The sequence below is a fragment of the Kogia breviceps genome, chromosome 15, assembly GCF_026419965.1.
Source record: "Kogia breviceps isolate mKogBre1 chromosome 15, mKogBre1 haplotype 1, whole genome shotgun sequence".
In the NCBI taxonomy this organism is placed as follows: Eukaryota; Metazoa; Chordata; class Mammalia; order Artiodactyla; family Physeteridae; genus Kogia; species Kogia breviceps.
In genome coordinates, this window is record NC_081324.1 from 26,209,942 (window position 1) to 26,234,682 (window position 24,741).

The 24,741-nt window shown below is 45.8% G+C and overlaps 1 protein-coding gene and 1 long non-coding RNA gene across 9 annotated transcripts in view; one reads left to right on the plus strand and one right to left on the minus strand.

Moving 5' to 3' along the window:
* Positions 1-376: 376 nt before the first annotated feature.
* On the minus strand, positions 377-10,720 carry LOC131742783 (uncharacterized). 6 transcript variants are annotated; one of them, XR_010836945.1, is made up of 7 exons: positions 10,255-10,720; positions 4,838-4,958; positions 3,750-3,929; positions 3,026-3,314; positions 2,739-2,931; positions 1,925-2,123; positions 377-1,369 (listed from the first exon to the last, which is right to left on the minus strand). It is a non-coding gene; the product is annotated as an uncharacterized lncRNA (long non-coding RNA). The 6 variants fall into 6 exon arrangements; XR_010836942.1 differs by having other exon boundaries at positions 3,767-3,929; positions 10,255-10,718; XR_010836943.1 differs by lacking the exon at positions 10,255-10,720 and adding an exon at positions 6,216-6,292 and having other exon boundaries at positions 3,767-3,929.
* The window catches only part of ST8SIA5 (ST8 alpha-N-acetyl-neuraminide alpha-2,8-sialyltransferase 5), a 78,643-nt gene continuing 62,112 nt past the window's right edge, over positions 8,211-24,741 (plus strand). For all 3 annotated transcript variants that reach the window (XM_059041003.2, XM_059041005.2, XM_059041007.2), the window contains exon 1: positions 8,211-10,940. In XM_059041003.2, the coding sequence (XP_058896986.1) occupies positions 10,810-10,940 (131 nt within the window). In that variant the 5' untranslated portion in view covers positions 8,211-10,809. The remainder of the gene's footprint in view (positions 10,941-24,741) is intronic.

Below are 24,741 nucleotides of genomic sequence, written 5' to 3' on the forward strand. Positions count from 1 at the left end.
TCTCCCAACTAGCTCTTTCACACACATGGTGCCTGAAATTCTATCTTTATGTATTAATTCATAAGATTATACAGCTATGAGAATTCCTACTCAAATACAAATGATTCTAGTAGGGGTACTAATATATTATATTATATTATATCATACTATATTATATTATATTATATTACTTCTCACATTAGCATGAAGGCTTTTATCTTAGAAGTAGAGACTGAGTTAGAGAATTTTAAAGATGAATGGGACCTTGGGGAATCATTTAGCCCAGTGTTTTCAAACTATGCTTCAGTAAGCCCATGCCTTTCTATGAGGGTGCCTAGGGAATGCCATTTGGGCTGAGAAGGGGCGCAAGGGGATGGATGAAGAACACAGAACACCCTTTTGCTTTGAAGCCAGGATTTTAATGCTGGAAAAAGTTTTAAAAACCAGAGCTCTCTTTTCTTTTATAGGCACAAAGTCCAAGGTTGCCAACAGGCTAATCAAGCCTGAATTCAGACGGCCAGTTAATGGCAGAGCCAGACCTAGGATTCAGGTTTTTGATGCTTCGGATCATGCTCTTTCCATGATTCCATACTTCCTTGCGTCAGCTTCAGGTGTGTAGTGAGACACAAGACAGGTAATCTTTGGTGGGAGGAGAGTGAAGGGGGCAGATCGTGGTCTGGGGTCCAGTGGGGATGCTGGGGGGTGTGAGGGGTCAAGAGCTGATGGGGGAAGAGGAAAGCCTCCTGGGATTCCTGACCGCCTTCACAAATTCATTAAGACTCAACTCTCCCTCTATCTCCAGCCATAGTAAATACTGCTGTCTAGAGCTGTACAGATGTATAGTTTACAAAATGCTCTTACAGCTTTACATTTGATCTTCACAGACTCCTCCTTTGAGGGGTAGGTATTATATTTTCCGGTTTACATATGAGGATACCAGTGGGCTAGAGAAGGTAGCTGTCTCTCCTGAGCTCACAGAGCTGCGACCTAAAGCGTGTCACCTTCTGACTCCGCATCCCTAGATCTCTCCCACCATCCAACAGCACCCCCACACTCCAGGCCACTGTCAGCCACTCTCTCCCGCCTGGCAGGCTTTGCAGCCAAACACCAGAGCGTTCAGAAAACAAACATAATCTGCGTCCTCACTTGTAAGTTGGCCGACCTGTTGCCTGGCTTCTCTCTTTTCCTATGAGCTTGGTGACTGTAGTCATGGGTGTAGCACCAGTAAACCAGTAACATGTGTTGGGGGTTGGTGGGATGGACAGGAGACAGAGCCGTGGGTGATGCTATACATGGTTCTGAAATGGCATTTCTGGGATGTTGAAGGGGCACCGGTCCCTACTCTCTCATTTCTTTTTTCTCAGCACTACTTGGTCACAGCAACAGTGTCCTAGTAAAAAGAGGAAAAGGGAAACATAAGTGAAAAAAAAATGCTGCTCTTGGTGGACACGGGGATTGACTCTCCAACATTCATTCCATCTTCAACTCTGTAGCAGCAATGTGGTTTCTGGAATTGACCCCAGCTCTTGGGGAGGGTTCTTAGTAGACTAAGCCAACTATGATAACACCATTGCCTTGTCAGTGATTGGTTCAACGACCCAGATGTAAGCCAATCTTGTGCGTGGCACCCGTCCAGGGATTATTATGGGTCCCAGGTTGGAGGAGAGTGTCTTTCTCTTTCTTCCTCTCTCTCTCTTTCTCTCTCTGTCCTGCTAATGTCTCAATTATTGCTGACAGCCACTATATAACCATGAGGACAGCCATGCTTAGGAAGAAGCCTATACTTTACATGGCAGAGCTAAAGATAGAAAGAACCTGGGTTCTAGAAATACTGGTTAGCCAATTTTTGATCCCACCCCACCTCTAGTTTTTCTGTTATGTGGGAACATAAATTTCCCTATGGCTCCTGTTATTTTACTCAAAAGCTCTTAACTGGTGCACTGACCTTCAAGACACAAGATTTATTATCTCCAGAAGTGAGATGGAGTCTCATCAAGCAGCCCATATTCATGCTCAGTGGTTCCTGATGACCAGGGACATGTATTTATGGTACAGTTGGTCAAAGTTAGAGGGCATTCTATGCATGGGACTGTCATCCTGTGATCTCCAGGCTGCACTTCAAGGATAAATGAATCTGTGCTAACCTGTTGACAATGGATAATGGATTAACATGTTATAATCTATCAGGCCTTTGTAGACATAATGCCTGAACGCAGGGGAATGCCTTTTACAGTGACTCTTTATGTCAGTGGAGTAGGACTTTTACATAGGGCTCTGCCTATCACATGATATGGACCAGGGGCAGCCACCTACAGCCTGTGGGCCAACTCTGGTCATGCCTATTCATTTCTGTATTGGGCAACGGCAGAGCTGCCTGCAACAGCAGGGGTATGGCCCATGACGCCTACAGAATCTGGCCTTTCCAGTAAAAGCTTGCTGACCCCTCGTATACAGCACCATCTGCTTGGCCTGTAAGTAACAACGGTCTGGGCAAACCCACCACATAGCAAGGCCAGGCCATCCTACTGGTGACTATGCTTGTGGATGAGGCTCTGCTTTCAGGGTCTTCAGGCAGAATACATCAATCCTGTTGTTTTTCATATGAAAGTATTGACAAGAAAACATTACAAGAAGTTTCCTTTAAAGAATCCTGTTTCCACGAATTCCGATTATAACATCAGATCCATGTTCCTCCAGAAAACCACTCTCCATTAGACTGCATTGAAGACACAGGAGGATGTGGTCAAGGTGCTGCTCACCTGAAGGTTTCTTTCCAGTACTCCCTGTGCAGCTCTCCTGGGACTGGCCTTTGTTACAGGCACAGATGATACTTCACATTAAATTTCCTTCCATCAGGAGCACTGAAGGAAAGCTATCAGAGCCTTTCCCAAGAGCAGGGCTTTAAAAGGGAGGGAGAAGAGAGTGCTTTTGTACCAGGAACCGGAGGGAGCCCTGGAAAGTGAAAAAAAAAAAAAAAAAAAAAGTGTATCAGAGACAGGCTCTGAGCTGTCCCAGTGTACAGTGGACCTGCGCCGAGCATGCTTACCGATTTCCATGAATAGCAAACGAGCTGGATGGTGAAGCGCTGACTACCGTGACAGCTTTCATGAAGCAGTGAGCCTGTGCCTCTACTCCTTGCCTGCTCCCCTGGAAGGGGCAGAGAATGCCTTCTCAAGTTGGTACAGTAATGAGAGATCCATGGTGGGGCTGCCTGCCGATGGGGTGTGGGGCGCTGCAGCAGCGGGGAGGGGTCTGGTGTTGGCAGGGAGCAGGAAGGTAAGCTGTCACATCCGTGTCTGTGCAGGCATTTCTCCCTCAGACTGTTCTCCACCAACCTGCAGATGGATTTATCTAAAATGCAAATCTGAGCATATCATCCCCCTACTTAAAATCTTGCAATAGTTCCGTGGATGAAGTCCCAGCTCCCTGGGCTCCTGCCACCCCCCAGCCTCGTCTCCAGCCACACTGAGCCAGCTGTGCCACGTCGCTGCTGCCCACATGGCTCCTCTGCCCAGCACGCCTCGTCCCAGTGCTCTACCTGGCCAACCTCCTTAGCTGTCTCAATTCGTGTCAAACACCACCTCCTCTGGACATCTTCCTTGCCATTCGGCCCCTGCCCGCCTCCCCACCCCTGACACCCCGATTTGGGTTTACGGTCACACGTATCCTGCTCTAGGGTGCTCTGTGTCTGTCCTCACTGCGCTGTGAGCTCCTTTAAGGGCACAGACTATGACTTACTGATCTCGTTTCCCTGGCATGTCATACAATACCAAGAACGTGGGAGCACCTCCATCACGGCTACTGAACATCTGGAGCTTTTAGGACCCAGGACGGTGGGCAAATGACATGTGCTCTGCTGTGGCTGTGGCGTTAGGGCTGGGAACCTCCCCTGGTGCTTTAGAAATGGATGATCACAGGGCAGCAGTCATCCCTTTCCATTTCTCAGGTACCTAAGGAACATTAAACATTTCTAGGCAGCTACATTGATAGGCATGTTTTGAAATTCCAGCATTATACAGAACAGCAGCAAAATGTGACTCGGGGCCAGCCCTGGGTTGTAATGAAAAACATTCAGCTGAATTCGTCAGTGCTCTTCCTCAAAGGACAGGACCTGATCCCAATGTTTCTACCCCAGGACTCTGCCTTTAAGGTGAGCAAAGGAGATGCCAGGTCCCTTTTTGGCCACCATGTCATCTAAATGTGTCCGTTTTTTGGCTGCGCTGCAAGGCTTGTGGGATATTAGTTCCCCGAGCAGGGATTGAATCCGGGCCCTCGGCAGTGAAAGTGCAGAGTTCTAACCACTGGACCGCCAGGGAATTCCCTCTAAAAGTGTTCTGAGTGACCTTATTATAAACCGTGTAGCTGTTTCTATCTGTGGGAATATGACATGCCCGAGGTAGAAACGGATCTCTCTGCACTGCAATGCCCTGGATGCATAAACTATTATGGAATAATAATAACGTCTCTACCTTTTGAAGCAAACTGGATAAACTGGGACAAGTGCAGGAGAGGAGTACCTGTGTAAACAAAAAATGTTGCCCACCTTTCCAGTTCTACAAGGATAAAGCCATTAGCCACTGCAGTCACCCACCAACAGTGAGCCCTGAAGAAAATTCAAGATGGAAAAAACCAGGAAGCATTCTGTGCTTTGGATATACTGGCCCCTAGATAGTTAAGATGTGTATCTAAAGAAGATTTTCAAGTGATCCCAGATTCTTGCATCTTCCCAGACATAGAAAAGCACTAAAATCATTAACTTGAGATGTCTGTTCTTTGTGATTAGCAGTCATCTTTTGATGTTTGACTACATGTTTTTTCCAGCAAAAAAAAATTTCATGTATCCTGGCTCCTCCCTTACCTTTTTGGCGTAGTTCCTCAGCGCTGTCTGAGCTATAGTCCTCAGTAAGGTCCCCGAATAAAACTTAACTCACAACTTCATGTTGTGCATTTTTCTTTCAGTTGATACCTGGGAGGTGGTGCTGAGACAGAAGAAGGGTGTTTCTCAGGTTGGAGATGTGAAGGCCAAAAGGTGACTTCATATCCATGTTCAAGATTATTTCATAAATTATTTAGAACAAAATTCGTACTTCATGAGGGAACTGAACAAGGAGTTTAAGTTATAGTTACAGTCTATAATAATAATTTATTGAAAACAAGACTGATGGCACAGAGTCCAGCGTCTGAAGCTGCCCATGCAAGTGGCAAACCCTGGCTCTCTGGATTACGAGGCCATCCCTGGGCATTTCTAGTCAGTGGCCACAAGACACCCTCATCCCAGACACAGTGTGCCCAAACCACAAATCTGCCTTGTTCATACAAATATAAAGATGCACAAGAACGGCATGTTCTTATCACCAACTCCTTGAACACATGGGTGGAATGCCACTTACATAATCTGGCAGGCTGCAGTTGTGCCGTTTGTTATAAAACCCAGCTTTCTTTTTCATTTTTTTCATCAAAATTAAAAACCTTTTGTTTTAAAGGAAAAATAAATCAAGAGAGTAAAAAGACAACCCATACAACAGGAGGAAAGTTTTGCAAATTATATATCTGATAAGGGACTTTTTTTTTTATAGTGGATGTATTTTTTTAAATTTTTTATTGGAGTAGAGTTGCTTTACAATGCTGTGTTACTTTCTACTGTACAGAAAAGCGAATCAGCTATATGTATACATATGTCCCCCCCTTTTTGGATTCCCTTCCCATTTAGGTCACCGCAGAGCACGGAGTAGAGTTCCCTGAGCTATACAGTAGGTTCTCATTAGTATCTATCTTATACATAGTATCAATAGTCTGTATATGTCAATCCCAATCTCCCAATTCATCCCACGCCCCCCTTTCCCCCTTGGTAAACCCAGCTTTCCTAAACCAGTAGAAACCTCTAAGATCTTTTCAAAATAGGAATCTTTCCATTTTCTATTGGAGACAATGCTCACAGCATGAGTAATGCCCATCAGTTATCAGTTATTTAGCAGATTGTGCCAGTGTTGACATTTATTCTTGGCTTAATTGTGCATGAGTGTGTGTTTTAAACAATGATGCAGCTGTCCCCATTCCCGGCAATTAGGATATAAAAATGGTGTTCGCTGAATCTGGCAAAGGGACCCGTTCTCCATGTGTTTACTCTTTTGTTTGCAAGGCCTTCTGAGTACTTGCTGCAATTCTACAATCAGAATATCAATTTGGCTTAAAATAGAACCATGTTTCCATTAATAGAAACAACAGGGACTGCAGACCTCCATGTTTCAAGATCTTCAGCCTCTGACTCCATCACAGATGCTTGCGATTGTGTGTATGTGAAAGACACTTCTTTTTTTTTTTTTGTTTTTTTTTTTAAGTTTTCTACCTATTTTTTTTTTTTTTTTAACATCTTTATTGGAGTATAATTGTTTTACAATAGTGTGTTAGTTTTCCCTCTACAACAAACTAAATCAGTTATACATACACACATGCTCCCACATCTCCTCCCTCTTGCATCACCCTCTCTCCCACCCTCCCTATCCCACCCCCCCAGGCGGTCACACAGCACAGAGGTGATCTCCCTGAAAGACACTTCTTTGACTTCCTGTGGAGACAGGTTTAAAATGCCATTAGGATCAGAAAAGCAGTGTCAGCAGAGATCTGGACTATTGCTAATCGTCTGCAGAGTATCAAGCGATCCAAATACCTCCCATATATAAGTCCCAGGGCCCCAGTGGACAGCAAAATCCACCAGTGCTCAAGTCCCTTACATAAAATAGCATAGTATTTGCATAAAACCTATGCACATCTCTAGATTGCTTATATTACCTACTACAATGTAAATGCTATGTAAACAGTTGTAAATACAGTTTAAATGCTATGTAAATAATTGCCGGTACACAGCAAATTCAAAGTTTGCTTTTTGGAACTTTCTGAAGTTTGGATTTTTTTCCAAATATTTTCAATCCCTGGTGGGTTGAATCTGAGGATGTGGAACCTGTGGATATGGAGGGCCCACTCTACTGCCACGAGATTCTATCTATGGCTAATGCCAGCATCAATATTCTTCGCTGCTGATTCATGCAGGTGACCAGGCCATTGAGGAGAGACAGTATCCAGGGTTTAAAGCTGTTATTTTCTCTTGACTATTTTGGCTCTTGGCTTGGTGGGCTTTTTGCTATTAGATTAGCTAGTTAGTATCAGCTAGGATGGGACCAGGTCCTTACTAGGTCATGGCAAGTCTGAATAAATTGCCTATGAAAAAATAACTTATCCCTTTGGAAACTGTTTAGCAGTAGTCACTAAAGCTGAGCATAAGTACTCCATGCCCCAGCAATCTCACTTCTAAACCCTGATGGCCAACAGATACGCACGCATATATTCACGAAAAGACATGCACCGGAACGTTCATGGCTGCAGCTACGCGGACGTCTGTCAACAGGAGAATGGATAAACATGTTGCACTACAGTCCAACAATGGCATACTATAAACTAAACTCTAACACACAAGGCATTAGTTTGCTGTTGCTGTGAAACAAATTGCCGCAAACCTAGCAGCTGAAATCAACACACACTTACCAGCTCACAGCTGTGCTAGTCTGAAATCTGGGCCCGGTGTAGCTGCGTTTTCTGCTGAGGGCCTCACAGGCTGAAGTTAAGGTGCTGAAGCTCAGGATCCTCTTCCAAGTTCATTTGGGCTGTTGGCAGCATTCGGGCCCTTTTTTTGTGACTGGAGGACTGAGGTCCCTATTTCCTTGCTGCCTGTCACCAGGAGCCAATGTCAGCTCCTAGAGGCCGTCTGTATCCATGTGGACCCCTCGATCTTCAAACCCAACAATGAAGAATTTCCCTTGTGTCAATTCCTCTCATACTTCATTTCCCTTTCACCAGAAAAAGCCCCATCCTTTTTCAGGGCTTGATCAGGCCCACTGAGAACAATCTCCATACCTTAAAGCCAACTGATTTGGGTCTTAATTACATCTGCAAAATGCCTTTACAGCAGCACCTAGATTAATGTTCAGTTGAATAACTGGGAGAGGCTGCGAGTACAAGAGAGGATGAGGAATCTTGGGGGCCATCTTAGAATTCTGCCTACCACACAACAGGGATGAATCTCACAGTCAATGGTGGGCAAAGGCAGCCAGACATGAAAGAACATAAAATATATGATGCCGTTTCCATCTTCCATAAAATGCAAGAAAAGGAAACACTGATCTTTGGTGTTAGAAGTCAAATGGTGGTTATTCTTTTTTTTTTTTTTTTTTTTAAGCGGGGGCCACTCTTCATCGCGGTGCGCGGGCCTCTCACTATTGTGGCCTCTCCCGTTGCGGAGCGCAGGCTCCAGACGAGCAGGCTCAGTAGTTGTGGCTCACGGGCCCAGCCGCTCCGCGGCATGTGGGATCCTCCCAGACCAGGGCTCGAACCCATGTCTCCTGCATCGGCAGGCGGACCCTCAACCGCTGTGCCACCAGGGAAGCCCGGTGGTTATTCTTGAGTGTGTAGTAACTATAAAGCTGCAGGAGATTCTGGGGGACTGATAATGTTTTTGTTTCTGGATCTGTGTGCGCTGATTACATGGTGTATTTAACTTGTGAAAACTCAGCAAGCTGTACATTTTTAGAATAATTTGGATTTATTATTTTAAAATAGACTCGTTTGGTTTTTCCAGGGAAGCGTGCATCCAAAGACAGCTATAAGTGTTGGTACCTGATGTGAGTGGAGAATAAGCAGGAAAGGAAAGGAAACAAGAGAGTGCCTTGCCTGGCGTGATGGTGATATACCTTATGCACACTGCGGGCAAGGGCTAACTAAGTGAAGAGCTAGGACTCTGTTGACTTGAGCCTGTGTGCTGGACCTGCTACATAATTTATGTGGCCCATTGCAAAGTGAGGTACTGGGCCTCTTTGTTCAAAAATTGAGAATTTGGAGACAGTAAGAGTGAAACGTTAAGCCAAGGCTGAGGGTGTGGGTCACGGCACTGGTCCCACTCCCTGGAAGCCAACCCTGCCTGTGGGTGTGGGAGAAAGAGCTACCTCTTGGGTTCCATTCCAGTCTTTGAGCTTTGAACCTATTGACTGTAGACTGGGTTAGCCGGAGCCTAGGAGGTGCTAACTCATTAGTACATGTAAAAGCAAGCACTTTGATGTGCAAGACACCAATCAAATGTGGGGATTATAATAATAATGGACCATCTAAATGTTTATGTATTATTTCTTTCGTTGGCTAAAACGCCTACTGGCAACCTCATGGATAATATGCATTTGATACATAGATAGCACAGGGTCCACTTTAGCACGAATTCCAAGACATTGGTGGAACCCTAATCATGAGATTTAACCATGTGTTCTTTGGTCTTTTCAGTTCAAAGAGCAAACTATTAAATGCCGAGACCAGAATATTGGAGTCTGGGCACTTCACCGTCAAAGTTCTTTTTCTTGCTGAGAGATTCGCGTTCCAGTCAAGTTCCAAGCTGAAGCCCCGACCTGACTCTAGAACCTCCCCGACTGGCTGGAGGGCCCTGGGAAGGGGCGCCCTAGAATCATCCAGTGAGGGCTACGTGGTGACCGCCGGGGGCACGTGACTCCCAGGCGGTGGAGACTCGCAGGGCCAGGCTGCCAGGGCTGTGGCTGGGCGTGCGGGGTGGGGTGCGGGGGCAGGGGAGGAGCGGGGAGCACAGTTCGGGGTTAGGATCTCTGATGCGGTACGGCTTTGGCATTGCATTTTTGTTTATTTTTCCCTGGTGTGCACTCTTGAAGCACAGACCTTTCTAGACAGTGACTTACTAAAGCTTTGGGGGACAGTGGCTCCCGAAGGCGGCCAGCTGCCTGACCTAAGATTTACGAGTGGTTCCAAGGATGAGACAAGGTCCCAGTGTGTCGGTGACAATGAGGTCTTTGACGAACAGGCGGGAGCTGCGGCTGGGGAGTGGGTGGAGGCCTGTGGCCCTGGCGGAGAGCCCCTGAATCTCTTCCCTGCTGGAGTGGGGCGCCCGGGACGCGGGCGGGCGATCCCGCAGGCCATCAGCATGCAGGAGCCGCGCGCTCCGTCCTTGAAGGGCTACCCGGCTGACCTTGCTCCGCTTTCTCCGGAGAAATCTCCCCGAGAGCGCGAGGACGCGGCCGCGGCGGTGACTCGGTGCCTTGCGCGCCGCATGCAAATGCTCCCCTCCAGCCCGCTCAGCTCCGCAGCGGCGGTTTCCCTTCCTGCCTCCTTTTTAAATTCCACGATTCAAACCCGGCATTTTCCGCTCCACGCCTCCCCCTTTCCATCACCCGCCTGTCTTCACCCAGACTGTCCGGGTGTTTTGTCCCCTACCTCCCATCTGCAGAACTGAAGGCCGACCTTCGCGCTCCCTCGCTGCGGGCCCGGGGATTGGACGTGGCCCGTCAGGGCCGGGCACTGCGCTCGAAGACCGATCCGGAGCCCGCCCGGAGGGGGCGGTGTGCGGCGCTCTCGGGCGCACAGGCGGACCTTGCCCGTGTCCCGCTCCCCATTGGCCGCCACCTCGGCAGGAGGGGCCGCCCGCGCTCAGGGCACCTGGCGTCGCCCCTCCGCAGGGAAATCGGAGGCTGCCGGGCGCGGACGCCGGGAGGGAAAGGCATCCGGAGGGAAGGCCCGGGGCCGCTGTCGAGTTCCCAGAGGCCTGCCCTGTTCTGCCAGCCGCCCCGCCGCGGGCGATGCTCGCATGCCCCTGCTCCGTCTTCGCCAGCCGGAAACTTTGCCTGGAGAAGTCCCCCACCCTCCTGACCGCGCGGAGAGGCGCCTGGTGGGCCGCGCGCCCCCGGGGGCCCCGCAGCCCCGCGCGTGATTGCGGGGGCCCCCAGGCGCCTGGCGCACGCCGCGCCCCGCCGTGCGCGAGCGGCCGCCAGGATGCGCTACGCGGACCCCTCGGCGAGCCGGGATTTGTTGGGGAACCGAACTTTGCTCTTCATCTTCATCTGCGCCTTCGCCTTGGTGACCTTGCTGCAACAGATCTTGTATGGCAGGAACTACATCAAGAGGTAAGAAAGTCCGAGCGCGGGTCGGGGTGCGCGGAGCCCGCGGGAGAGTCCCCAGGTGGCGGCCGCAGCATCCGCCTCGGCGTCCCCGGGGTGAGCGACCGTGGGGTCTGTATTTAGCCTCGAGCACCGCCGCGTTAGGTTCGGGTCACCGCGCTCCGAAGCGCATCTCTCCTCCCAGCTAGAGGAGAACGCCTGCCCAACGCTGGCCGGAGGCACCCAACAACTTTGTTCTGTTGTGAAAAATGGGGGACAGGTTGGAGTTCGGAGCGGCGAAGCTGACGATTAATCCATGTGAATGCCCTGAGCGGCCGCAGGGGTCAGATCGGTGTCCCCAAATCTACAGCGCCATGGCCATTTAGTTGGAGGGGAGGCTGCCGGGTGTGGAGGGCCCCAAATCGGATAGGGTTACCACTCGAGTCCTGAACTTTTGTGGGGGCCCTTAGGGGAAAAAACATATTGTTCCCCGCAGGAGTGCCGGGTTAGGTTGGGGGGATAATGGGCTAGGACGATGCGAAAGAGATAGTGAATCCTTATAAACCAGTAACCACTGGATCTGTGAAACTCACAACCTGATCGCTCTGAAACAGATGGTTCTTTCTCTTCCTTACGCAGAAGGTCAGAACTGCAGCAGAAGTTAACCCTGCCCTCCTGGGCTCTCCTCCTACCCCACCTCATCCACGGGCAAACTCCATTAAGAGTTAGAGCAGTAGGGGGTTCACTCAGAAACTCGGGCCCTCAGTCCCTGTGTGCGCGGAAAATATACGGAAATGCCAACCGTTTTCTTCTGCCTGCCCTGCTGGCTGAGGGGAACAGCTTCGGGTTACTGTGCCTGGTTTCAGGGCTTGGGGAGAGGGCTGCCCCAGGATCCTCCCATTTCAGAGCCTCTTGGAAAGAACCCACCTCTCTTTTCTGCTGGAGGTTTTTCCTTTGCTGTCAGCTGTCTTCCTAATCTCGCTGCCCCTGCCCGGGGAGGCTGATAGAAAACAAAATGCCTGGCTAGCTATATAAACATACCGTCTTCTCTAAACTTCTAAATAATAAAACAGTTGTTCTCTTTTCATCCTTTGGATTCCACATCAGTCCCTTGTGCCCCTAGTCTGGGCGGCACTCAGGGATGGGGGAGTGACATTGCTGCTGGGCCCTGGCTCACAGTAGGAAAGCCAAGCAGTTAGGCTATTTTCCGCTCCATGTCCCAGAGCCGGGTAGGATGAGGCCCCTTGGCCAGGACATTTGTTTCCAACCAGCCACTGCTCCTGACCTTCCCAGAGAGCGTTTTTCTCTGGTTGAGGGCAGCTGATGAGCTCTGCCTGGTGCTGGTATCCATAAAGGACATTTTCAGAGAGTCTCCCGGCTTGCTGGAGCCCATTGGGCCTGCTGCCCCCCAGAGATGATCCTGCTTCTCCCCAAATGGCCTGCCTGCTGCATTTGCTCCTCAGCAGGATGGCTGTGGGTTCCTACCCCCTGCTGGCACCTACCCAGAGCTGCCGGGGCTGCCGGGATCGTTGCCGCCTCATCAACAGTGGGAGAATATCTGTGCCCACGGCAAATGGCAGCTCAGCTTCTAAGTGCTTGCCCCGGCAGGCCCTGCCTGATCTTGGGTGGATGCACCGGCCTCCCGGAGCTCAGCGGGCATACGGGTTGCACCCCATCCTCTCACACGGAGACCCTGAGCCCCTCAGTCTCAGAGGCCGCCTCACAGGCCTCACTCCAGGGACTGGATGAATCCAATCCAGCAAGCAAAAGTTGCATGCATTCAATCCTGGAAGGGCACCATGGGGCCTTTAAAGAAGATGATGTGGCCCTGGTGTTCAGGGGGCTTGATGTCTACTTGGGGAAACACAGTGGCCACAAATGAGATAGGAATGAGTGTCGAAATGTTTAAGGCGGGAGGCACCCCTGGGTGGAGCTGTTAGGGAAGGCTGCCCGGAGAAGGCTTGACCTGAGTGGGCCCGTGAAGGAAGGAGAAGCTTTGGGCAGGTGAGAGGAAGTACACATCAGGAACCGAAGAGGGCAGGAGCAAAGGTGCGGAGATGTGGCACCGCCTCCCCGCACCCCTCCCAGGCTGACCCTACCTGGGCTGTCGTACTCGGCTTAACCTTTGGTTATAGATGCTCCTGGAGGCTGTCCTGACCCTGAACCAGCTTGCGGCTGCCACATTGGAACAGGAATAGCGAGCGCCTGCTCCCCTATCTTGTTTCCTACACATCTCATCACTGTAATGAATCGACTTGATGGGATCATTGGTCTGTCCCCTGTGTAGAAACACTTGAGTGTTCCTCTAGCAGATGTCCTGGAACAGCCTGCATCAGAGTCACCTGCATGACCATTGAAATGCAGATTCCCAGGCCCCTCTCTGGGGGTGGGATCCAGTAACCTGCTTTTTTAACAAGCTCCTCAGATGATTTGTAACAAGTCCTCTCTGCTGCTCTAGGCCCGTGGTTCTCAATAGAGGGCAGTGTTGTTCCCCAGGCAACGCCTGGAGACACTTTTGGTTGTCACAGTGGGGAGAGGAGAGCATCTGGCATCTCGCAGGCTGAGGCCAGGGATAGGGCTAAAGATGCTGCAATGCATGGCCTGTCCACCACAAAAGACTTATCCAGCCCCAAATGTCAGCAGTGCTGAGGGGGAGAAACCCTACTCTAGATGAAAATTCCATGAAGTAGGGGTTCAGTCTGTTTTGTCCCCAGCTGTACCCTGAGCGCCAAATATATGGTGCCTGGCACATAGTAGGTTCTCAAAATATTGGGTAATGAAGAAACGATTGAAAGTGGTGTGTGCGTGCCCACGGGCAGGGGTAGTGATCGCAGGGACACAGTGAAGACGTGTCTCCCCCTGGCGTAAGGCGGAGTGTAGGGAAGGAGGGGACAGACGTCATATTGGGTCAGCTGCTTCAGTGAAGTGCTTTGAGGATTGGGAAGGACAGTTGGAACTTGGTTCATTAGGCCATAGGGAGCCACATGTTGTCCTTGAGTAGAGTAGGGATGTGATTGAAGCCTTCTAAGGAAGGGGTAGAGAAAGGGAGAGAAGGAGAGGCTGTTGTCGCAGCCTGGTCAGAAGTGAGGAGAACGTGGTGCTGGGGGCAGATCTACTTTGGAGCCAGGGATTCATTTGTCCATTCTTTGCTTCTGTGCTGAGCTGTGTGGATGCATTTGGCAGAGCCTGCATTGTTTGATGTGACACAAAGAGCTCAGGGGCACAAAGAGGGCCAGCTGTTCCAGTGAGAATCAGGGACAGGTTACACCCGAAGGAAGTGGGGGTGTGAGTCAGTCTGCATTCTTTCCTTGGGCCCCTCTGGCTTCTCCCTGCGCTGTACAGGGGACACTTCCGGGAAAGGGAGTGGAGGGGAGATGGAGGGAAGGAGGAGGGGGGAGGAGAGGAGGAAGGTGGGGCAGCGCAGGTGGTTTAGTGGGCTCAGGGTCTCTACAGGAGAAGGTGCACTGTATGTGGATTAGGAGGGAAAGGCAAGAAACAAGAGCTGTGAAATTTGCCCTTGTTGCTTCTTGGCTCCACATCTGTTCTTCATTGAACAAATCCTTAACGAAGATGTCCTACACGCTAAACACCACAGTGCTGTGCAAGACAGACACAGCCCAGGGTTCTCGGGAGCTCACAGTCTATGGGGAAGACAGAAGGACACGTAACACATACACAAGCCACACTGGAGGTGTGGACAAGGAACTCTAAGGATGTGGAGGGAGCCATAGTGAATCAGGGTGTCTTCAAGGTGCAGGGAGACATTTGAAGGAAGTCTTAAGGAAAGGGGAATGACCCATAAGAACATGGGAATGTGGAAGGATGGAGGAAGGTTCCCTGGTTGAACAACGGTAGAAAGGTGCAGGGGAGACTTGAGTAATTCTTCATACCTCCTATATAGCTGGGGGGCAGGGTGGGTCAGGGTGAGGCAGGCAGGGCCGGGTTATGGAGAACTAAGTGGGAAATATGTGAGAAGGAGCTTGTCTGGAGCAAAGAGGGTGACAAGTTCGAATCTAGATCTGCTCAGACCCTGCAAGGCAGTCCACTTGGAACTCTCCAGCAGCTCATTGGAAAGGAGCTCGGGAACTGTGGGTGGACAAGAGCTAGACTAACAATGGAGATTTGGGAGTCTCCAAGCATCAAAATCAGCATTTTTCCAACTTTTATGATTGTTATCCACAGTTAAGAAATATGTTATACCCAGGGATCCAGGACACATTCACATACACATCCATCTGAAACAAGCATTTTGTGAAAGACTCTTTGGCCTTATTATGAGAAATTCACTTTAATATTTTCTATTCTACTTGATTAAAAAATTCTGTTTCACTTCCTTTAAAACATAAATTCAGCCTTAAAAAGGAAATTCTTTTTTTTTTATTGTGGTATAGTTGTTTTACAAAGTGTGTTAGTTTCTACTGTACAAAAAGGAAATTCTGATGCATGCTACAGCATGGACGAACCTTGAAGATGTTATGCTAAGTGAAATAAGCCAGTCACAAAAGGATTAATATTGTATTGTTCCACTTATATGAGTAGTCAAATTTATAGAGACAGAAAGCAGAATGGTTGCCAAGGGCTGCAGGGTGGAGGAATAGGGAGTAAGTGTTTAAGGAGTACAGAGTTTCAGTTTGGGAAGATGAAAAAGTTTTGGAGATAGAAGATGATGACGGTTGCACAACAATGGGTTGTGCTTAATATCGCTGGACTGTACACTTAAAACAGTTAAAATGGTAAATTTTATGTTATGTATATTTTACTGCAATAATTTTTTTTTTAATTCTGGGGGCAAACCACTGAATTGATTTTATAATCTGTTGGTTGAAACCCTGAGTTAGAAAAACACTGGCCAGTGTGATGGAATTGGATGAAATCACCCAAGAGAGAGCAGAGTGAAAGGTGAAGATGGGCAGGGGCACAGAGGAGAGCCTCGAGGGGTACCTGCACCTAAGGGCTTGAGAGAGGAGAGCTGGCCGGAATGTGTTAATATGTGATATTATGTGTTAATGTGTGATATTTGTTTTTATGTGATATTTGTTAATATCACATAAATGGTTAATATGATATTTGTTTTTCTTTTTCTGACTTACTTCGCTCTGTATGACAGTCTCTAGGTCCATCTACCTCACTAGAAATAACTCAATTTCATTTCCTTTTATGGCTGAGTAATATTCCATTATATATATGTACCACATCTTCTTTATCCATTCCTCTGTTGATGGACATTTAGGTTGCTTCCATGTCCTGGCTATTGTAAATAGTGCTGCTATGAACATTAGGGTGCATGTGTCTTTTTGAATATGGTATATGTCCAGTAGTGGGACTGCTGGGTCATATGGTAGTTTTATTTTTAGTTTTTTAAGGAACCTCTGTACTGTTTTCCATAGTGGCTGCACCAATTTACATTCCCACCAACAGTATAACAGGGTTCCGTTTTCTCCACACCCTCTCCAGCATTTATTGTTTGTAGATTTTTTTTTTTTTTTTTTTTTTTCCTGTACGCAGGCCTCTCACTGTTGTGGCCTCTCCCGTTGCGGAGCACAGGCTCCGGATGAGCAGGCTCAGCGGCCATGGCTCATAGTCCCAGACGTTCTGAGGCATGTGGGATCTTTCCAGACCTGGGCACAAACCCGTATCCCCTGCATCGGCAGGCGGGCTCTCAACCACTGCGACCCCAGCGAAGCCCTGTTTGTAGATTTTTTGATGATGGCCGTGCTGACTGGTGTGAGGTGATACCTCATTGCAGTTTTGATTTGCATTTCTCTAATAATTAGTGATGTTGACCATCTTTTCATGTGTTTCTTGGCCATCTGTATGTCTTCTTTGGAGAAATGTCTATTTAGGTCTCCTGCCCGTTATTTGATTGGGTTTTTTGTGTTTTTTTTGATATTGAGCTGCATGAGCTATTTGTATATTTTGGAGATTAATCCTTTGTCCGTTGCTTCGTTTGCAAATACTTTTTCCCATTCTGAGTGTTGTCTTTTCATCTTGTTTATAGTTTCCTTTGCTGTGCAAAAACTTTTAAATTTAATTAGGTCCCATTTGTTAGCTTTTATTTTCATTACTCTAGGAAGTGGGTCAAAAAAGATCCTGCTGCGATTTACGTCAAAGAGTGTTCTGCCTATGTTTTCTCCTAAGAGGTTTTATAGTGTCTGACCTTACATTCAGGTCTTTTATCCATTTTGAGTTTATTTTTGTGTATGGTTTTAGGGAGTGAAGTAAAACTGTCACTGTTTGCAGATGACATGATACTATACATAGAAATCCTGAAGATGCCACCAGAAAACTCTTAGAGCTAATCAAGGAATTTAGTAAAGTCACAGAATACAAAATTAATACACAGAAGTCTCTTGCATTCCTATACACTAACAATGAAAGATCAAAAAGAGAAATTAAGGAAATAATCCCATTTACCACTGCAACAAAAAGAATAAAATACCTAGGAATAAACCTACCTAAGGAGGCAAAAGACCTGTACGCAGAAAACTATAAGACGCTGACAAAGGAAATCAAAGATGACACAAACACAAGGAGAGATATACCATGTTCTTGGATTGGAAGAATCAATATTGTGAAAATGGCTATACTACCCAAAGCAATCTACAGATTCAAAGCAATCCCTATGAAATTACCAATGACATTTTTCACAGAACTAGAACACAAAATTTTACAATTTGTATGGAAATACAAAAGACCCTGAATAGCCAAAGCAATCTTAAGAAAGAAAAATGGAGCTGGAGGAATCAGGATCCCTGACTTCAGACTATATTGCAAAGCTACAGTAATCAAGACAGTATGGTACTGGCAAAAAAACAGAAATATAGACCAATGGAGCAGGATAGAAAGCCCAGAGATAAACCCACGCACATATGGTCATCTAGTCTATGACAAAGGAGGCAAGAATGTACAGTGGAGAAAAGACAGCCTCTTCAATAAGTGTTGCTGGGAAAACTGGACAGCTACATGTAAAAGAATGAAATTACAACACTTATACCTTAATTTACTTTTCTTATCTTACTGTGCTGATTAGGACCTTTGATATCATGTTCAATAAAAATGTCATAGTGAATATCCTGGCCTTAATTCTGATTTTTTCCTTAAAATTTTTTTTAAAAAAGAATAGCTATATTGAAACATACTCATAAATCCACCCATCTATAAATTCATAAAATTCACCCATTTGAAGTATACAATTAAATGGCTCTTAGCATATTCACACAGTTATGCATCCCTCACCACAATCAATTTTAGAACATTTTCCTTACCCTGCAAAAGAAACCCTGTACCCCTTAGCCATCATCCCCTAGTACCCCTCTATCTCCCAGCTCTAGAAATGAATAAATACACTAATCTGTCTCTATGGATTTGTTTATTCTGGACATTTCATATAAGTGGAAACATACAATATGTGGTCCTGTGTGACTGGCATATTTCACTAAGCATATTTTCAAGGTTCATCCATGTTGTAGCATGTGTCAGTTCTTCATTTCTTCTTTTTTTAATTTTTATTTTACATTGGAGTATAGTTGATTAACAATGTTGTGTTAGTTTCAGGTGTACAGCAAAGTGATTCAATTATACATATACATGTATCTATTCTTTTTCAAGTTCTTTTGCCATTTAGGTTATTACAGAATATTGAGCAGAATTTTCCATGCTATACAGTAGGTCCCTGTTGGTTATCTATTTTAAATATAGCAGTGTGTATATGTCAGTCCCAAGTTAGTACTTCACTTCTGTTTATTGATGAGTAATATTCAATTTATGGATATACCATATTTTATTTATCCATTAATGATAGAATTTTTGGGTTCTTTCCACATTTTTGCTGTTATGAATAAGACTGCTATGAGCATTTTGTGTACAAGTTTTTCTGTGGACATGCGTTTTCATTTCTCTTAGGTATATACCTACAAGTGGAATTGTTGGGTCATATGGTAACTCTATGTTTTACCATTTGAGTAATTGCCAGGCTGTTTTCTGAAGTGGTTATACCATTTTACACTCCCTCCAGCAGTGTATGAGGATTCCAAGTTCACCACATCCTTGGAAACACTCATTATTTATCTGTTCTTTTAATCAGTTATCTTAGTGGTTTTGAAGTGGTATTTCATTGTGGGTTTGATTTTGTGTATCCCTGATGGCTGGGGATGTGGAGCATTCTTTCATGTGCTTATTATTGGCCATTTGTATATATTCTTTGGAGAAATGCCTATTCATATTCTTTGCCCATTTTTAAATTGGATGATTTGTCTTTTCATTATTGAGTTTTAAGTGTTCTTTATAGATTTCAAATTTAAGTCTTGTCAGATATATGATTTGAAAAACATTTCTCTCATTTTATGGGTTGCCTTTAACTTTCTTGATGATGTCCTTTACGGCATGAAAGTTTTAATTCTGATGAATTCCAATTCATCTACTGTTTTCATTAGTTGCTTGTGCTTTAGGTGTCATATCTAAGAAACCATTGCCTGTGTACAATATCCAGTGTCACAAAGATTTACACCTATGTTTTCTTCTAAGAGTTTTTATAGTTTTAGCTCTTATGTTGAGGCCTTTGATCCATTTTGAATTAATTTTTGTATATGGTGTCATTAATCCTGATTTTAAGGGAAATGGTGGTAAAGTGTCACCATTGAGTCTGTGTGCTTAGTTTTGTTTTGTTTGTCATTGGTTTGTAGATATCCTCTAGTAGGGTAAAGAAGGTTTCCTTGTGGAGTATGCTAAAAAGTTTTGTTGTTTTACTGTGTTTGGATACTAATTTTAATCAGATGCTTTTTCTACATCTACTGGACAATATGGACTTTTTCTCCTTTACTCTTTTGATGTGGTAAATTGTACTAATAGATGTTAAACTTATAATTTAAGAGATAAACCCATATTGTTCATGGTACATTATTTGTTTTATATGATGTGAGATTTTATTGACTAATATTTTTATTTAGGATATTGTATCTCGTGTTCTTGAATGATATTGGCATGTAATTTTTTAAATGCTATCTTTGTCTAGTTTTACAACCAGTCTTGTAAAATGAGTTGGGAATGTTTCCTCTCTATCTGGAATGATTTATGGAGGTTTGACATTTATTTTTTGAAAGCTTCGTAGAATTCACCTGTATAGCCACCAGCACCTAATGATTTCCTTGTTAAATTTACTAGAATTTTAGAATTAAATTACTAATTATTAAAATTAAATAATTAATTCTGTTTCTTTAATGGCTCAAGACTGTTCAGGTTTTTATATTTCTTCAATCATTTTTTGGCAAATTATATTTTTACAGAAAATTTTCAAAAGATTTCAGATTTATTCATACAAAGTTCATAATACTCTGTTACATCTGAGTTTTGACCACTATTTTTATACCTAACATTGTTTTTGTTTCTTTTTCTATTTTTTTACTGTTTATTTATTTATTTATTTATTTGCATTATGCGGGCCTTTTACTGTTGTGGGCTCTCCCATTGTGGAGCACAGGCTCCGGACGCGCGCGGGCTCAGCAGCCATGGCTCACGGATCCAGCCGCTCTGCGGCATGTGGGATCTTCCCAAACCAGGGCATGAACCCGTGTCCTCTGCATTGGCAGGCAGACTCTCAACCACTGCGCCACCAGGGAAAACCCTGATGTTTATTAAATGGCCAGCTTCGGGCTTCGTTGATTTCTCTTTTGTATCTTTACTTTCTGTTTCATTAATTGTTATGCTTTGGTTTTATTCTAGTATTATTTTTCTAACTTCTTAATTTGGATGGTTATCTCTTTAATTTTCAGTCTTTAGTATTTTCCATTGTAAACTTCTAAGGTTATAAAATTTCCTCTAAATAATTCTTTAGTTAAAGCCCGATGTTTTGGGATGATGATGATGATAACAGCAATTTGGTGTTATATTGCATTTACCATATGCCAGGTACCAGCCCAAGTGGTTTATATATTACCATACTGAATTCTAACAATAAGTAATAGATGCAATTACTATTCTCATTTTATAGGTGAGGAAACAGAGGCACAGTGAAGTTAAGTAATTTGTTCAAGGTCATACAGCTTGTAACTACCAGAAGTATTTTCATTGTCTTAAACTTTTTATTTATTTATATATTAAAAAGAATTTTGGCTGCATTTGGTCTTTGTTGCTGTGTACGGGCTTTCTCTAGTTTCGGTGAGTGGGGGCTACTCTTCATTGTGGTGTGTGGGCATCTCATTTTGGTAGCTTCTCTTGTTGTGGAGCAAGGGCTCTAGGCACGTGGGCTTCAGTAGTTGTGGTGCGTGGGCTCAGTAGTTGTGGCTCACAGGCTCAGTAGTTGTGGCACATGGGCCTAGTAGCTCCGCGGCATGTGGGATCTTCCCTGACCAGGTATCAAACCCCTGTCCCCTGCATTGGCAGGCGGATTCTTAACCACTGCGACACCAGGGAAGCCCCTTTCATTGTCTTGAATTCCAAATATTTTCTAATTTCTCTCATGATTTATTTATTTTTGCTCATAAATTTAGAAATGTTTAAAAATTTCTAACTACTTTATTTATCTTTTTGAATTTTTAACCCAAATTAATTGTGATAATAAGAAAATATGGTATATATATATATATATTTATTTATTATTGCGATACGTGGGCCTCTCACTGTTGTGGCCTCTCCCATTGTGGAGCACAGTCTCCAGACGCGCAGGCTCAACGGCCATGGCTCACAGGCCTAGCTGCTCCACAGCATGTGGGATCTTCCTGGACTGAGGCACGAACCCATGTCCCCTGCATTGGCAGGCGGACTCTCAACCACTGTGCCACCAGGGAAGCCGAGAATATGGTATTTATAATGCTGATTCTTTGAGATTTGTTGAGATTTTCTTTGTGATCTTGTATGTGGTTGATTTTCATAAACATTAGGTGTGTAGTTGAAAAAAATGTGATTCTCTCATTGTTAGGTGCAGTATTCTTACTTGTCTTTTCTATCAAGTTGTTTTTCAGTCTTCTGTATCCTTATTTTTTTTGTTTTTTGGCTCACTTGTTCTGTCAATTTCTAAAAGATGTGTATAGAAATCTTCCTCTGTGATAGTGAATTTATCAGTTTCTCCTTATCAACTTACCAACTTTTACCTTATACATATTGAAGTGATGTTATTGAATGCATACTAGTTTAGACAAATTGTCTTTCTAGTGAACTGAATCTTTTATTAAAGTGTAGTGAGTTTATTTTTAGTAATATTGATACATTGAATCTTAAAGTTGACATTGTCTAATATTAATATAGTGAAACAGCTCTCATTTGTCTAGTATTTGCTTGTCATGACTATCTCTATCCTTTTTTTCAACATTTCCATGTCTTTCATTCCATGTCTATGTAACCAGCATATAGTTACAGTTTTTATATCTAGTCTGACAATATTTATCTTTTACCTGGAAAGCTTAGTGTATCTACATTTATTGTGCTTACTGATGAATACCATATGATATTAGAATATTATTTCTACCATCATATTTTGTGTTTTTTATGTATTCTGCTTTGCTTTTTTTTCTGTCTTACCTTTGGATTATTTGTGTTTTCCTGGCTGTAGGAAGAGGTTTCTAATGAGAATCTTCATCTTGGGTAGGACTTGTTGCCATTGCAAGGGAAGCATGAATCATGGGGATTGAGCGATGCCCCTAGGACAGCCGTTGGCTTTAGAACTCATCTACTACTTCTTTCCTTGCCATATTATTCATCCATTTAAGAAGGAGTTTTACACATATTATGTGTATTTTAGTTGTATTTTAGTGTTTTGTAGTGGGAGATGTTACAGATCGGGTTCCCTGGAAAGCAGACTCTTTGCCAGAGACTAGAATGCAGAAGGTCGATTAAGATGTGCTCTTGGGGGCTTCCCTGGTGGCGCAGTGGTTGAGAATCCACCTGCCGATGCAGGAGACACGGGTTCGTGCCCTGGTCCGGGAAGATCCCACATGCCGTGGAGCGACTAAGCCCGTGAGCCATGGCCGCTGAGCCTGCGCGTCCGGAGCCTGTGCTCCGCAATGGGAGAGGCCACAACAGTGAGAGGCCCGCATACTGAAAAAAAAAAAAGAAAAAAGAAAAAAGATGTGCTCTTGGGATCAACACCTGAAGAAGGGAGAAGGAATAAGATTGAGCAGGGGGAGAAACTGAGCTGCAGTGTAGTCCCAGAGAAGGCCTTAGCCTCCCTGTAGGCTTCCCTAAGTTGAGACTTCCTCAGGGTGAGGAGGCTGGGCCTTTGTACCTCTGGGTTGAATTTTCAGTCATTGGATGCAGTTGCCTCTGGAAGAGGGTGGTCTTGACCAAGTTGGCTCTCCTTACATGAGGCAATTCCCAGAGGGAACTGAGAGCTGGGGGCTGTCAACTCTGGGCACCCCCAGAAGGTGGGGAAGAGATCCTTCATTCCTGAAGGGGCACCTGCCACAGAGGGTTTTTCAGTCTGCCATTTTTCCAGAAATAGAAGTCCTCAAATGTCTCCGTCCCCTATGCCCTCCCCAAACAAAAGTCTTACCCCCATGATCAGCCTGTGCCTGAAGCCCCACTATTTTTTTTGGAAGAACAGAGTTCTCAAAGCTTTATTAAAGTGACTTTTCCAAAAACTTGAAGAGCCCACTATACCTCAACCCTTTAGTGAAGATGGAACAACCCACCTTGCAAGCCCCAAAAGGATCACCTGAAGCCCTACTCCTAAAGGAGAACATCACTCCCGCCAGCCAAGTGTCTTTTATACATATCACATCTGTCCTGACTCTGTGCCTTCACCCACACTGTGTTCCCACCTGCTATGCACCCCCGACTGCCTCTCTGCCAGTCCAAATCCTGCTTCTCCTTTTGTTCTCAGCCCACAGTGCACTTCCCCTGCTCTGAATTCATAGCGCTTGTGCTGTGTGTACTTAGCACAGGCTGCCCAGCACTGCCCTGTTGCCTTCTGTGTGACCGCACAGCAGGCAGGAGCCCAGGCTGGGCCTGCCTTGTCCTGCCTGGTGTAGACAGAACTCCTCTATACTCTGTCTTCCCTCCAGCCTTCCTCTTTCCTGTGCCTCAAGGGGGCAGATCTGGGCTGCCTGCATGTGGCTGGTGCAGGCCTGAAGCTTGAGGATATGAAACTGGGTCAAGGAAAAGTACAGCCTGACTTCGTGCTGTATCTCAAGTGCACATTCGAAGGCTCTCACCGCTGATCCAACTCTCCCCCTACCGAGGGGCAAAGCCCTCTGTTTGACTGCCTGGAGAAACAGGCACGACCCCAGGAGGTGGGGATCACAGGGACTGGAGGATCTACTGGGGGGTGGCTCTGGAGGGGGACGGTGCCTAGCGGGGACAGGGTGGATGGAGGGCACCCTAGAGAGGAGGAAGGGACTGAGCTGACCACCTCCTGGGGTCTGTGCTTCACTGGCAGAACCGCTAGTTTTGCTGGTCAGAGCAAGTTTTGATGGGGCACCTGCTGTAGGGCTGGGACTGGGGGGAGGCAAGCAAGGCACCCAGGGGACAAAGTTTAAGGAGGCTCCCTCTCAGGTGTCGACCCTGTGCTTGCACAAGGTGGAGGGTGGGGCCGCCCTCGATTTTGTACCCTGGGTGCCTTGCTTGCCTCCCTCTAGTCCTGGCCCTGGGCTCTCTGTGCCCAGCTTGCACTAGGTGGTGGGTATTAATCAGCTTCCTGTCCCTTCCCCAGATGTCCCTCAGGGATGCAGAGCTAGCCTCTCACTCCTCGCCTTTGCCCACCTCTCTCTCTAGTTTTTTTCTTTTTGATATTTATACTTTCCAGGCAAATTTTACCTCTTAGAGGATCTGGTTTCTCCCCTTTGACTTATCCAGGCCTATTCACGTCTCATCTAATAGGCTCTCATCCAATAATTCTCAA